Genomic DNA, 16040 nt, shown 5'->3' with positions numbered 1-16040 from the left:
ATGTTGTTACACTGTATATTCATTCTAGTCTTTTCAGTCATATTTAGTCTCACCGTGTCGTTATTATTAGTTACAGGAAGAAAATGTAAAACATTATATGGTCTAATAATAATAATAAGGCCTGTGTTAATCTTGGTCAGAACTCCTTTGCACAACATATTGTCCATATCAGAAATCAGATGTGTTTCTACTATAAACAGCTGGCTGCCATACAGATAAAGTTATTAAAAAATGTTCTGATTTCCCTGGTAGGCAGCGTAGTACCTTGCTATTCACATTACAGTTGTAACAAATGTTGTCAGAAATGAAGGAAAGAGGGGATTGTTTGACAGAGAAATTTCCAAGGTTTTGGAAGCCTTGCTCAGAGGAATCTGGTGTTTGAAACAATTGTTTTAAGCATATTGTTCCATCTCGTGCAGGATAACCTTCCTTAGTCTATCTATGTATCCTGTGTCCTTGGGAAAAATGCTCAATTGAGAAAAACAATGCTCAACTGAGGAATTTAAAAAAACTACTTCAGCAACGTTCAGTAGTAATACAAATCAGTTTCGAGTCCACAATGATCATCTCACATTAAATTACCTAATTTTATAGGATCTGTTAGCTAGAAAGCTGTTGTTTTTGTTCAGTGTTCACCATTGAGAGAAAGCGCGTGCGTGTGCACAGAGAAACTTGGCGATCCCTTAAGGATGGATCTGATGTTCTGATGGGATTCATTACAATTGCAAGCGAAAGCAAATGGTTTACAAAACTGCAGGGCCCACAGGAGGGAGAAGCTCTTAATGGGGAAAGCTGTGGTGTTGCTAGGCAACCTGGAGACAGGGAGGAGAGAAGTGATGCAGGATGATTATTATTGGTTGGAAGTGACATCATGGTTCTTTTCACCCCCATAAGGCTCATCACTGCAGAACATGTGAAGGGTGTTGTGGAGAGTTAAGCCTTGGCAATCTGCCACTGAGGAAGAGCTGAGGGATTTTTACGAAGGGACGCCACACACCGAGGCGGGGGATGCTCTGCAAATAAGGAGACGACAGTGTGTGGCATGTGCTAAAAATAACACTGAAATTCTGATTAAAAGAAAAAAACAGCGTAGATAGCATCTTTTCCACAAAGCTGTAGAGGACAAGATGTTCAAATACAATCTGTTCTTCCTGTCCTTCCCAGACACTAACACTACTATGTGTGTTGTTACTACAGTTAAGATGGCATTTTTTTATGTTTATTTCTTGGTCATTTTCTGACATGAGGTTATTGAAGTCGAGTGTGACAGGACAGGTGAAGTCAGAGGGACAAAAAGGTGTAAAGGAGAAGTGCAAATGCACAGATCTGAGGTAGATTAAATGATGAAGGTTGTAGAGTCCAGCTCAGAGTTCCTCCAGTCATTATGTTGAAGTGTCCTTGAAGCATAAAGTAAAGCACTGCATGAATGTTTGTATGAATGTGACTTGCAATAAGAAAGTGCTTTGAGTGCTCAGTCAGAGTAGAAAAGCACCATGTAAGTATCAGTCCATTTACTATTTAACAAATCAAGTTTAAAAACAACAAATATGATGCTGCGCCCCTGTCTGCACGTTCTGTGTTTTAAGGCTGTCGCACTATTATACAGAATCACGCTGGGATTTTGGCAACACACAAATAATCATTAAACAATGCCAGCTTTCCAGTGTATCATCGTTTTCATAGATTTTTCCATGAAAAATCTTGTAGTCTTTGTTGTTGTGAGGGGACCGAGTCACTTAAATCGAGAAAATTATATCGGTTTATTCTTAAAATATTTAGTGTTCTAGGCTATTCATAGTAAAAACTGAGCATCTGATCTAGGATCTCTCTCATATACAGTTGTGGTCAGAAGTTTACATAAATTTGGGCGTGAATGTCGTGGTACTGCGAGGTTTTAATGATTTCTTTGAACTGTTCTTTTTCTACGGTGGAATGATTGTACAGTATACATTGTTTTAATTTATTTTGGATTTTCTCTAATCTACAGTCTATTTTCTCTGTGCCAGCAACAGAATTGTTTGACAGAACTCATCAGATTAAGCAATACTCAGAACAATGAGAAAGTCCAAGGAAATTGGTGAAGATCTAAGAGAAATGTAGATTTACACATTGGGAAAGTCTCTTGGAGCCATTTCTAAACAACTGCAGATTCCGGGATCGTCAGTTGACTCTGTGCCAGGAACCAATTCTGCCAAGAAGACCGGTTAAATATCCACCCAGTATTCTTCTTTATAGCTACCAAGAGTGCCTGGTTGAAGTGCAGTTTGCATTTGACATTACGTATGTTTGACCCTGTGGGAATAAAAAAAAATTATAATCCAAATAAATTCAAACGTGTGCACCCAGTTCATTTTTTTTAAGTAGTATGCTGTACAATCACTCCACCCTGGGAAAAGAAATCATAAGTCTAAAATACCTTGACATTCATGCCCTTGAATGTCATGGTATTTTGCGCCCATGACCACAACTGTAGTCAGGCTTCAGGTTCATATCATCACTGCTGACTGATCTGTGCCTACTGGCAAATAAAATGACATTTACCAAAATGAGTGACCGATGTTATCTGTTGTGTGACATTAGCTAAATATTTAAAGATGGTATGGAGACCCAAAAGACATCAAAAGAGTTTATTTGAATTTGTTTCCATAGAACAAAATAAAATCGGCAGCAAATGATATCTTTAGGATCTGTGTCAGCCCAAAATGTCACAAAAGTTCTTCCTATTCTTAACTAATCTACATCTGCAGAGAAAGCACAGAGTGTTTTATCTTGTTTATTCCCTGTTAATCACTGCTAATATAGTAATGGCTCAAAACTAGCAAGTGCCCTCTGTTAGTGACACAATCTGAGACTGCTGCAAGAAGTTGTTCGATCAGAACAGTGCTGAGTTTCACTTCTATGTTGTGCGAACTCTTCCGTCACAGCTTCTACCACTGCTCAGTGTGGATAATTCTAAACTGGTGAGGTCATGCAGCTTTAGGTGTAAGCGACAATGCTTGACCCTTTGTTCAAGTGGTTTCTTGTCAGTGGCCTAGTTTAAGAAGGAGATGGGTGATGTTAGTATTCATGTCCCCATCCTGGGAGAGGAAGCCTGCTGAGAAGAGGGATGAGGGAGAGGCCCAGGCTGGGGTGAGAGTCTCTTCTCATGGACCAGCACATGACCAAAATGAAGGAAAGGTATTTATTTTGGCACCATACCGGGGGAGGCAGAGCTGCTCCCGAATCTGCAGTAGGTGTCAGCGGGATAGAAGAGGAATGCAGATGAGGACTGGACACATATTTACATGTATACCAGTTGGCTCAAGTGCAAAAGCCTGAACTCGGAGTGCTGCTGTGTGGAGTCATGATAAAGGAATTTAATGTTGGCCAGAGTGCCAGCTGGCAAGCTGTGTCACACTTCAGAGTCTGGATCCTCCAAAAGACTCCACAAAAGGCCCTCCAGTGGAGTTTGTGTTCAAAAGAAATGGTGGGGCCTTACAGGAACCAAAACTTAATGTGTGATCAGGCAAGAGAAATATGCCAGTTTATCTCTAGTTTGGTGCCTTAAAAATGCTGTGTGTAATAGGCTGTCATTTAGAGTGGCATTGCAACAAGGAACAAATACCATACTTAAAGTGATTCAGTTGATAGTAAAGCACCCAGGGCTGCTCAGGATACATCAACTGTGCTCTTCAGAAGTCATTCCCTGTCATTCTGGTACAGCGAGTTTGCTCCATAAAGGTAGACAGGATCCACATTCTGTGTGTCATAACAGCTAATTCCTTAAAGGTTGGTAATCAGTCCAGCTCATTCCTGTAAGTACAGAACAGAGAATAACAAAAGAGTTTTGTAACAAAGTATAAGCACTCCAGTTAGGTCACTCACACGTGCCGTCGATACTGAATCTGCCCTCAAACTGCCACCATCAGCCACGTTTTACCTTTTGACCCCAGCCAATAAGTGATCAAGCAGATGAAAGGTCATATATAACACTGCTACTGCAAACATAGCGGGATTAGCTGTCTCGTCATGTGGTGCAGCTGCTGGATTTCAAACTCTGAGAGCAAACAGAAGACAAGGCAATAACAATGTAATCCTATTAAAATAACATTCAAACAGTCATGTTGCGTAACCTCTGTCATACGCTGTTTACTGGCTCGAGTATTGTTTAGGTTTCAGATATGGGGGAAGTGTTGTGCAATATATTTTGTTTAGTAAATGCATAAAAGCATCAGCATTTGGTAAATTTCATAATGGAGGAAACGACAACGATCAACCAAGATTTTAAAGATTTGATCGGTTATCAGATCAGACGATGAACCTGATGTCAGAGCTGCATTTGCTACAAACACCCATCTTTATCTTTTGTCTGTTTGTGTGTAACAGATTACCAGAGGCTGATGACTGTGGCAGAGAGCATCACAGCCTTAATGTTCCCCTTCCAGTGGCAGCATGTGTACGTTCCCATCCTGCCCGCCTCCCTTCTCCATTTCCTCGATGCTCCTGTGCCGTATCTAATGGGCCTCCACTCCAATGGGCAGGATGACCGCACCAAGCTAGAGCTGCCACAGGAGGTACATTCAGAGAGCAGTGTCTGAGTTACTGAGTGCAAACCTTCGTCATGTCTAATATTTGACTGTGTTACCGCTCCAGAAACCAAATCTTTAATTTCATGGTTTTATTTGTTCTTATCTCACAAACTGTGTTGCAGCTTCTGCACTGATTTGATTTGTGCTTTGCTGCTTGATATTTTTATTTCATTTCAGCCTTATGTTTGTGTGATGATGTGTTGTTGCAATAATAATGCTGCTCAGTATGAGAAAACATAAAAGTTCGTGTTTGGTGCAATGCATAGACGCGCTAATGGCGTAGCAGTGTGGGTCTTCAGTTGGTCTAGGTGAAGTAGAGCCGTTCGTGACCGGGCTGTGGGATGGCTGAATGATGATCATCCCTTTCACTGATGATTAATATCTTGTAAACAACCAGATTCTGAGTCAGGGCCTTGCGAGAGACTGGTGCCTCGTTCAGGGTGTAACCCGCTCATGATCTATGGCAGCTAGGATAGGTTCCTCCCCACCGCGACCCTGAATTGGAAATGAACTGAACTTGAACTAGACATTTTCTTCGTATAACCTACACAGTGTAGGTATTTCAGAGTCAGTTATTGCTCTCTTGAGCATGTCAGCTTTATATTTTCAGTCATCAGTGACCTTTTTAATTCAGGGGGCTGGAATGTCCAACTGAATGAAATGTATAAAAACAGGATCTATAATATTACAATACTATAACTGTCTGTAAAGCTTTGTTAAATGTAATATAATCATTACTCTATTTCTCTTATTCCAGGCAAACTTGTGTTTTGTGGACATTGATAATCACTTCATTGAACTGCCAGAGGAGTTGCCACAGTTTCCCAACAAACTCGAGTTCATTCAGGAGATCTCCGAGGTGCTCATGTCCTTCGGCGTGTCTCCAGAGGGAAACATTTACTCCAGCGACAGCCAGGCCAAGTACCGGGGCTTCCGAGCAGCTGATATGGTCTCTGACAAGCGTAACGGCAATCTGGCCTCACCCCTCAACTCCTACCTGCTGAGAGAGAATGAGACAATTGCCAGACTGCAGGCTCTGGTCAAGCGGACAGGTGTCAGCTTAGACAAGGTGAGAAATGATGTAATGTCGTTAATTAAAACGGGCTGCAAAAATGACCACGTGTGACTCACTGGGCTTAGTTACATCACCAAGACTGATCATTTAAGTAGGTAAAAATAGGAGCTTTAGATTGGGCACCAGGTCTACGAATATATTTATATTAATGAGTTTATTGACAACTGGAAATTCATTTGAGGTGTTTTAATTTTTAGGACAGGAGCTTAGCTTGATTAAAATATTTAACGGTCCTCTTCTTTGTAGAAAAATCATTGCAGTGAAAATAAATTTTCTTCTGGCATTAATATATTTCTATAAGTAGGTAATTAACTCTTAGAATATATATTGATGAGTGAAGTCTGAGTTAAAGTGCATCCATAACCATCCGTTACTAGCAGCATCGTTGCAGTAAGGGACAGCAAACATAAGGGGGCGCCCTCTTACACCACAAACACACATGTTTTGTCAGTACACAAAAGGAGGTGGTTTGCTTTTTAAAATATTTTCTCTTCCTTTTAAATACACCAACTCATTTCTGAGTCGTGTGACTATTTTTCAGCTTTGCGGTACATGAATAAGATGCACTCAGTCTAAAGACTGACGGATGAATTAATGGATGCTTCGAGAAGGCCTCTGTACAGCGTAAGCAGCTTATGCTGTTGTGGGCAACATTAGCTTTCCTTGAATGGATTTGCGCATCGTCAAGGTCTGACCTTATAATTATTCCTATCTAAAGGCACGGCTGAATTCCTATTAAAGAAACCAGGTCCTGATTAAATGGCGTTCCAGGTCACGTCAGTGGATTGGATATTTTCCTGCACAGTGGCAGCCCTGCTCTGTTATTTTAGCTGCCTGGCGCTGGCATCTGTCCAGCTGACATGCTGACATGTTCAGTTAAAATGAGGTCATAAATCAAGACTCATGTCCTTGGCCATCTTTCCCATGACCCTACTTCTTCTTCATCACTATAAATGTGATAAAAGTCACAAGAGGTGACGTGAAAAATAGATGTGCTTCTGCCTCTTTTCTTCATTGAATGAGCGTTTTCCCTTTTTTCGGACCCTTCTTACTTTGTGTTCTTTTGTATTGTAATCGGTCAAAATCAGCATTTACAACAATGTTTCTTAATGTTGATGCACATCAGCTGGAGGTCAGAGAGGATGCCAGCAGCAACAAGGATGGGCGGGTTCAGTGTGACGAGGAAGAGTTGAAAATGCACCAGCTCAACATCCAGGTGCGCGAGGTCTTCGCTAACCGGTTCACCCAGATGTTTGCAGACTATGAGGTGTTTGTCATCCAGCCGAGTCATGACAAAGAGTCCTGGTTCACCAATCGAGACCAGATGCAGAACTTTGACAAGGTAAAGTGGTATAGCTGCTTTGTTAGCAAAGCATAGTAATGATTTAGCATAATATATATGTAATCTTTATATCTTGTACCTTTGTGACTGTGTGCAGGCCTCCTTCTTGTCTGACCAACCAGAACCCTACCTGCCCTTCCTGTCACGTTTCTTGGAGACGCAGATGTTTGCGTCCTTCATCGACAGTAAGATCCTCTGTCACGATGACGAGGAGAAGGAGCACACGCTGAGGGTGTTTGATGCTCGCGTGGATAAGATCCGCATGCTGAACGTGCGCACGCCCACGCTGCGTACTTCTATGTATCAGAAGTGCACAAACATCGAAGAAGCAGGTGAGGAGGAAAAGGAGGAACATTAATCTATATGGTGGGATTGTTTTCAAAGCTCCAAATGTTTGAATTTGGCTCTCTTAACTCTTGATAGGTTTGCACTTAAAAAAGTTGCAGGTTATGCATTGAGAATGAACAGCTTCACTGGAGTGTCTTTAATTTAAAACTATTAAAAGAAATGGACCTCTGAATGTTTGTGATTGTAATTAAAGAAGCATTTAAAACTGCAGAACTCAATAATCTGCAGTGCAGTTATGTACGAATCTGACAGACCTCTGGAGGTTTGCTGTCTTTAGTTACCTGACTGGTTGTTGCTGTCTTGCTTGCAGACACCCTGTTTAAAAAGCGTCTTGAAAAAGCTGACTTTATCGCTCCTGGACCTCATGTCATTGAGCCGGAGAAGGCCGAGACCGAATTTCGTAATATTTGTTCTCATTATCTCAACCAATCTAGGGTGGTGGTTCTTTCAATTATGTGTGCAATGTGTTAAGTTAGGTTGGCTCATAGAGGAAGTATAGACTTCCTTTAACCTTGTATTTGGAATAAGTCACACTGGCAGTGGTTTATGCAGGAAAGCTTTTAAAAGCATGGACGAATGCTCTTGCTCATTCTGCTGAGTCTGGAGAATGTGAAAAGAGAAAGGGGTGAATAAGAGATGAAGCAAATGTTACCATGAACTTTTCACATATTACTGTAAAATAAATTCCTCTATGAGATCCTCACTGCATTGCACACATGACAGTTTTTCCAAAGCTTGGTGATCTGTTATTGATTTTTACTGATATAGTTGCAGAAAAAAGTTTTCTAACCCTTTTGAGATATTTGTGCAAGAATTACCCCTTACTGAGTAACTTAGGAAGCTTATTATGAGGTTTAATGTCATGATTTACGTCTGTTTTGCCATCAGTGGACATCAGTGATGGCCAAATTTAATTCAAAAGGACTCTAAGCAGGCTCCAATACATAATCTAAAGTAATGTTTGTCAGTAAATAAAAGACAGTCTCTTTTCCTCATTTTAATTTTAAATCGGATCAAATTACTCAAAGTATATCTCAAAGGGTTAACAAAGCCTTTCCTGCAGCTATAATGTAACAAGTACAGGTTAAAGGGTTGATGATAAATCCTATACAAGAAAAAACATTTATGTGAATTCCAACTTCACCCAGCCAGTGTTTTTCCACCGTTTTCATGCTGCGCTTTTGCAGCTTCAAATATCTCACACCCCCTGGTTTGTTTGTTTTTTGGCTTTTGTTTTTTATTGCCATTTGATGGACAACAGGAAGTAGTATTATTTTTCTCTGTTTCTCTAACATCGTGGGAGCTTTTCCTCACACAGCCCATGTGTGTGGGGGGATGTTTTTAATAAAGCATAAAAATAATCACTGTGTAAAGCTGCATGACTCGGCTGGTTCTTTTGAAGACAACAAAACATCTGCTCTGAGCCTTTTTTCTGTCATTTCTCTTGGTTCTGTGGGTGCTTTTTATGTTTTCTTTTCTGCTGTCATCTGGTTTCTAAATTTGAAATGAAAAGTTCTTAGTCATTATCTGAATCTCACAACATAACTTGACAGGGTTGGTATAACAATGAACCTGTTCTATTTACTCCAGTTGTTCCTGGAATTTTGAAGTCAGGATATCCATTAAATCATTTTATTGATGATCTGTTTCCATAAATGGCAAAAAGCTATATCTTTTACTGATGGGACTGTTTTGTTTTTTTGGGTTTTTTTTAAATTTTATTTTTAATCTTTTCAATCCTAAATGATTTTTTTTGTATTAGATGCTGGAATAACTTAACTAAAATTCTTCACCGGATCATCTTTTAAATTCAAGAGTAAGATAGAAAGAAGACATTTAATCAAACGGACACATCTCAGCAGTAAAAGTAGGGTGACTTTGAAACATGATGATATAATCCCTCTGCTGACTTGTGTACCCCTCACACACCTCCACAGAGAAAGCCATTGAGATGAGAGTCTCAAAGATCGACCACACTGCCCTGCACCCCCACCTGCTGGACATGAAGATCGGCCAGGGGCGCTACGAGCAGGGCTTCTTCCCCCGACTGCAGTCTGATGTGCTCTCCACTGGACCCACCAGCAACAAGTGAGTATTTGTAGCTCACTACTGTCTCTGTCCCCTTGTGATTAGTGTATATTTCAAATGAACCTTTGATGTGTGGGTTTGATGGCTGTTTTACATTTGTTTCTTTTTCTGTGTTACAGATGGGCCAAGAGGAGCGCTCCGGCTCAGTGGAGGAGGAGGGATCGGCAGAAGCAGCACGCTGAGCACCTTTATTTAGACAATGACCAGAGAGAGGTGAGAGCGCCCCCACAGTGTTTTCTTTCATCAGCTCCTTCACACAGATGGACTGCTTGAGCTTTGATGTCATTTTGCATGATCTCTTGTCTGTTTGCTCTTCCCATCAATGTCTGCTCTTACACCTGTTCTCACACATTTCATTTCTTTTCTTTTTCTGCTTGCCTTACACTCACGCCCTCACACTCGCAGCATGTAGAGTGTTTGTTTCCGGAGCTCCAGCTCCTGCTGTTTCTTGACTACTACTGGCTCTCGCAGTCCTTCAAGCCCTGTCTAAAGTCGGTGACTGTGGACGTGGTATGTGTTGGTTGTCCGTAGAGCGCAGTACCTGTCCACGCATGTGGTCTTTTCCTCCACGTACAGCAGCTGAGCTTTGTTTGAGTATCAGTGTTACTTTTGTGTGTGTCAGGTGTGGGTTTAGGAGGTGGAACTGATAAGCAGTGATGTAATTAAAATGCAGCTTCATTTTATCAGTTTTCTCCAAAATTGTGACCCATCTTGATCCTTGTAGTTTAAACTGTAGGACGCGCTTCGATTTAATATTCCCATACAGAGCGACACCAGCTCTGTGTCTAACCACAGAGCTGTTTGTTGTAGATATAGTGACATGAGCACACGTTATTGTACTCGCTAACTAAATCCTCTCTCTTTCATCAGAAATACATCCAGGAAGCCAGAAACTTGGGCACAACCATCAGACAGCCTAAACTGTCCAACCTGTCACCGTCTGTCATCGCTCAGACTAACTGGAAATTTGTTGAAGGATTGCTAAAGGAGTGCAGGAACAAGGTTTGCCTATCACCAGTTTTTGGTTTCACAGATTAAAACTCATCACGTATAAAACTCAGTTATGATTGAAGTTTGGGATGAAGCTCTCTTTGGCTACTTTAACGCTCTTTAAATGCTGTTAATGCAGTGTTATTTAGAGTTATGACCAATTTTCAAAACATAAAAACCCCCCAAAAAAAGCATTTTCTACCTACACGAATCGTCTGTTTTTAAGGTATTTCTTTCGGCTTCTCAGAAACAAATATTAGGTTTGAATTGTTGTCTCTCTGCAGACCAAACGTATGCTGGTAGAGAAGATGGGGCGTGAGGCTGTGGAGTTGGGCCACGGAGAGGTCAGCATCACCGGTGTTGAGGAAAACACCCTGATTGCAAGTCTCTGTGACCTGCTGGAGAGGATCTGGAGCCACGGGCTGCAGGTTAAACAGGTCAGGAAAGAAAAAGAAATGACTGCAGTCAGCATGCACACCCGTTTTAACATACAGTGCTCTCGGGGGATGTGTAGCACTAATGCCGGTTTTCTCTCTTTCTTTTAAGGGTAAATCTGCCTTGTGGTCCCACCTGCTGCACTACCAGGACAGCAAAGAGAAGAAAAATGCAACCCCAGGTAGTTTAGGGCCTCCAGGTAAGAACAAAAATCCTTTCGGCTGATGATCGCAGTCATTTAACAAACCGATGGCTTCTGCTTCAGTTACGCTTCTTTCTTTTACTCCAGGGTTCATTCATGACACCGAGAGACGTAAATCTGACGGCGGCGGATCGGTTATGCCTCCCCTGAAAATCTCCCTGATCCAGGACATGAGGTGAGGCATCTGCAGAAATGTGCACCTCAGCGAAGGAATAAAAGAGGAATGAAATCATTTCATGCTCAAAGTACTCAAAGATGTTCTGGAAATGGGCACCTTCAGACCAATGTATTTTTTGACTGATACTGCCCCCCTGTGGTAGACCATTGAACGCAATATTGTTATTATATCCCTATCATAATAATCTGGGCTGATCCTGTGTATCCTCATGCGTCCAAAATTCCAATATCCTGAAATAAGACACACATAAAACTTGCAGATTTCACTGTGGGGTTACATTATTACTATAGTCTCTCCAAACAAAATACTATAAAACCAGCAGTATTTGCAGGAATACCATTAGTTTAATATAATAGCATTTATATTTAGAGAAGGATTTTCTTATTACTTTTACGATATAAACAAAAGCATGAAGTAATTCTGCTTAAATGCTGTGATGTTATTTTTCTAATCAGAATTTATTTATTTATTTTTTAATTCCTACCACTGCACTGAACATCCAGATCCACCTCTGCTATGCATATTATAACTGTATGTTTTAGTTAATGATAATAATAACAAAATAAAGATAATTTGTAAGCTGTTAGAAAAATCCAGGATTGCAAAGGTCCAGAAAAAGGCAGTACAGAAAAATTCAAATAAAGTACAAAATTAAATAAAATAACCTATAAATATGCATCCCACATAATTATACAGTTCATATATACATGTGTAGACTCTCATATTAAAAACAAAAAAGGCATAAAGGTGAGTATTTTGTCCGTAGTAGTCGTGTTATACAAAAAGCAGTTTCACCTTTGTGGAGCCCGTGAGATATGAGACTGCATAAGATGGAGAGAGGACACGACATACAGAAAAACCCTCACTGATCACCATCCCAGACCCTCAGGCCAGCCTTGTTGCCCCAGTTTGATCAAAATGTTGTCATCTGGTCTATTCTTTTTAAAAACCAAGAGTTTTAACATCATCGACAGCTCTATATCTACATGCTTCAACATGCATGTATGTGTGTGTCTGCATCACTTTCGTCATGTTTACCCACCATAACCAGCCAGGGTTGAGGAGTCTGGGGTTGCGTTGTTTGAAGACGACACAGCGTAAGTGTGTGTGTATGTGTAACAGCGTGTTACTTCCAGCCTAATTACCAGACCTCCCGCCAGTCTGACTGAGTGGAAAGGAGAGGAGGGGTCAACTTGGGGCACAAACATGCAGCTCGACTCCGCACTGGTGGATGGAGCCTCCTCCGCATTCACGTAAACGTCTGACGGCACAGTCACAGACACGGTGGCAAAGAGGCAACCACCATCATAATACTTCATTTAATCCTAACAGGGAGTTAATCTCACATTTTTAAAGCTTCGCGTGTGTTGCAGTGCGTTTAATAATAACATTTCATGTAGTAGGTGTTTCCCACTGTTGCTATGGCGATAACGAGCACAGAAAACTGGGTTACTTGACGTGATTGGGCGTGGAGGGTGGAGACGGGGAGGGGGATGGAAGGTGGAGAAGAAGCGCGTATGGCACAAGTGGAGTGGAAGGAAATGTGTCTGGACGTCAGAGACGTGATAGTGGCTCGGAGCGATGGCGCGGGGGCGAGACGGCCACGGCGGAAACATCACATGGGGCGAACAGAGACAGACTTTGGTCTGTGTGTAACGGCATCAGTTACAGTTTTATTTACACAGAGCCAGGTCACAGCATCTCAGGACACTTTGTATTTAATTATCTGTCAGACTGGGAAAGGCAATGCTGAAATTTTTTCAAATTTTATTTTTTTAGTTAATTAATACAGCCTTTTCATTTGTCAGTTTCTTACACTGTTGATAGATTAATATTCTTTTAGGGTGCTGAAGCTTTTTAAACATCAACATTTGTTTATATCTGCTTCCTTCTTTGAGTTGAATTGTTGAATCTGAATCTCTTTAAGAAGATTCTGCATATAAATGTGCAACAACTACGTGAGTGTGAACTTTGGCTACATACAATCAAAAGGTCTGTACAGAGAGCAAGAATGCATTTTTGTGTATTAGCTATTTAGCTTTCTATTCACTTAAAAAAAAAAAAAAAAAAAAAAAAAAAAAAAAAAGTCTTCTTATAAAGAAATGACTGGAAACATGATTGGACTGAGCAGGAGGTCTTCGGCCTGATATAAAGTATCTCTTATCTGGAAAATATGTAGCTACACCAGGAGCCTGGAAACATTTGTCCATTGCCCCCAGACAGTAAATCATCAGGCGATGGCAGCTTGGTTTCCAGATTGGCGGAAATTAATTTAGGTTTACACAGTTAAATTTAGACAACACACTTGTGTGTTCACCTGTATAAATCCATTCATATCACCTTGGTTGTTCCACTGAGAGCAAACAAGATATATTCATGTCAGATATCAGACTTTTAGTTCTTCTTCACTCTTTATGTGCTTACACGCCACTCTGCATTTAATCATGAATTATTATTCATCTCTGGCTCTCTTCGTCCTCTCACTCCAAACCTGTCACGGCAGATGGCTGCCCTTCCCTGTGCCAGGTTCTGCTGGAGGTTTTTTCCTGTTAAAAGGGAGTTCTTTCTTCCCACTGTCCTCAAAGTGTTTGTTCATTGGGATTGTTTGATGGTTGGGGCTTTCTCTGTATTATTGTAAGGTATTTATCTTACAATATAAAGCACCTTGAGGAGACTTCTGTTGTGATTTGGTTCTATATGAATAAAATTGACTGGAAATTGTTGATAATATGTTGAAGTATTGCCTATCCTTGCACTTCTGTGACACTGCAGGAATCAAATTTTTCTATGTCTGATATCTAGCATCAGTTCTTCCTCCCTCTAATCTCTAAATCTGTTGTTATTTTTTATTTGCAGGCACATTCAGAACATAAGCGAGATTAAGACAGATGTGGGCAAGGCCCGAGCCTGGGTTCGTCTCTCTATGGAGAAGAAGCTCCTTTCCAGACACCTGAAGCAGCTGCTTTCAGATCACGAGCTTACAAAGTGAGCAAAAGGACACAAACAGCAGAGTTTATATGTGCTTCCATTTATCGCAGGGTCACTATTTGTCAGAACAACTGCAATAAGTCACGCTGATGCAGATTAAAGATCTTTGGATTTGTTTTTCTCCCTGCTGTGTGTGCTCATCTGACCTTCTTTCTTTGTTTTGTGAAGCAATGTCTGTGTCATATGAAATGAAGATGTGATCTAACCATTTATAATGCATTAAGTCTCTTGAAATTTCAGAGCATCATGCTATAGTTCCCCTCTACATAAATAATTCACAGTTTTCTTCATAATTGATATCCGAGTACTAAAGTGGGTCAGGGGATTTCTGTCTGCCTTTTATTGACCTTACAGTGGTATTTATTTCACCTAATGCTAAACAGTGTGCACGTTGTCATCCATTTACCTCAAAAATGATCATGTCTTGTGCTTGTATATACCAAGGCATTATTATCTTTTAATTGTAATCGTAGCAGAAATTATTTAATTTCTCTAACAATCTTCTTCTTTTTAGGAAACTATACAAGCGCTACGCCTTCCTGCGCTGTGACGATGAGAAGGAGCAATTTCTTTACCACCTCCTGTCCTTTAATGCTGTGGATTACTTCTGTTTCACCAACGTCTTCACAACCATCAGTGAGCCTGACCCTGTACTCCGTGAACAACCAGCTTTTATGGATTTCAGTTCATTGTGTAACCTTTGTTTTCCCTCTGCCTCTCAGTGATCCCCTACCACGTGGTGGTTGTTCCGAGTAAGAAGTTGGGTGGCTCCATGTTCACAGCCAACCCTTGGGTGTGTGTTTCTGGTGAGCTGGCGGAGACCGGAGTCCTGCAGGTCCCCAGAAATACTCTGGAGATTACTTTTGAGGTTGGTATTAATTCTCCTATAAAGGCCAATTCCACTGCATTACAACTGGGTTCTTAATTGGATAATATAGTATGTAAATTTGCAAAAAAGTAAGTGTTGCAATTAGGGAAGAAAGCAGCACAGATGGAAAGAAATACAACTCTGTTACTAACCATATTATCTAAATCGATGGTTATCAAATTTGGACCCCAGGGACTTGATATCAGCTGATATCTGCAAGCAATAGCTGAAGGGTCCACAAAGTAATCCACTTATAATATAATAAAACAGTGGTCTATCATTAAAAAGTGCATGTATACAAATGTGAACTGCACTAATAAAACAGTTATTGCTCTCTCTAGTAGAAGCTGACCATCTGTCATAAATAACTCATCAAATGTAATTTCTCCCAAACTGTTCTAAGTCCTGTGTGGCCTGAGTAATTGGCAGCAAGCATGTGACTCAAAGGCAAACCAGCTTTATCTGGATTACAATGATGAGTCCCTAGAAACTCTCCCTGATGAAAGACCCCTGGGCACACAAACTCTGAGACTTCTGATTTAAATTGCTTACTCTAGGAAAAATGTCCAGTTTCACAGCACTTCATGCTAAAATCAATCAGTTGTGCTGCTGGATGAGTTGCACAGGTAACAATTTGACTGCCATTGTTTTCTCTGCCACACTGTTTTGGTGAAATGGTGTTTTTGTTTCAAACGTTTCTCCTCCAACTGTGCAAAGAAGCCAGAGATGTAAACACAGAGTTGTTCAGCTCCACTTCAATAAAGATAGACACAGGAAATATTTCATACCTCGTGCAATGACTCTTCACATGCAACACGTTTTTCTAGCAAAGAATTATCTGCTCTCTCATCTCGTTAGCTATATTTCAACCCTGCACTGTGTACTACACTTTACACTCTCTGTATACTCAGTCACTTTAATGCCACCTGACATTTGCTGTGCTGGTTTTTATTATATT

The 16040-nt window shown here is 40.7% G+C and overlaps 1 protein-coding gene across 4 annotated transcripts in view; it reads left to right on the top strand.

Annotated features, from left to right (window-relative positions):
* dennd5a (DENN/MADD domain containing 5A) overlaps nucleotides 1-16040 on the top strand; it is a 33887-nt gene that overhangs the window by 12062 nt on the left and 5785 nt on the right. For 2 of the 4 annotated variants that reach the window (XM_080884183.1, XM_080884182.1), the window contains 14 exons: nucleotides 4366-4553; nucleotides 5326-5637; nucleotides 6770-6985; nucleotides 7083-7317; nucleotides 7644-7733; nucleotides 9271-9421; nucleotides 9541-9634; nucleotides 10292-10423; nucleotides 10696-10848; nucleotides 10958-11045; nucleotides 11136-11223; nucleotides 14083-14211; nucleotides 14729-14850; nucleotides 14937-15082. In XM_080884183.1, the coding sequence (XP_080740309.1) occupies nucleotides 4366-4553; nucleotides 5326-5637; nucleotides 6770-6985; nucleotides 7083-7317; nucleotides 7644-7733; nucleotides 9271-9421; nucleotides 9541-9634; nucleotides 10292-10423; nucleotides 10696-10848; nucleotides 10958-11045; nucleotides 11136-11223; nucleotides 14083-14211; nucleotides 14729-14850; nucleotides 14937-15082 (2144 nt within the window). The remainder of the gene's footprint in view (nucleotides 1-4365; nucleotides 4554-5325; nucleotides 5638-6769; nucleotides 6986-7082; nucleotides 7318-7643; nucleotides 7734-9270; nucleotides 9422-9540; nucleotides 9635-10291; nucleotides 10424-10695; nucleotides 10849-10957; nucleotides 11046-11135; nucleotides 11224-14082; nucleotides 14212-14728; nucleotides 14851-14936; nucleotides 15083-16040) is intronic. The other 2 variants (XM_080884185.1, XM_080884184.1) reach the window with 1 other exon arrangement.

Source organism: Rhamphochromis sp. 'chilingali' (assembly GCF_963969265.1).
Source record: "Rhamphochromis sp. 'chilingali' genome assembly, chromosome: 6".
Taxonomy (NCBI): Eukaryota; Metazoa; Chordata; class Actinopteri; order Cichliformes; family Cichlidae; genus Rhamphochromis; species Rhamphochromis sp. 'chilingali'.
Note: the sequence above shows the minus strand (reverse complement) of the source record. Positions and strands in the feature narration are given on the sequence as shown.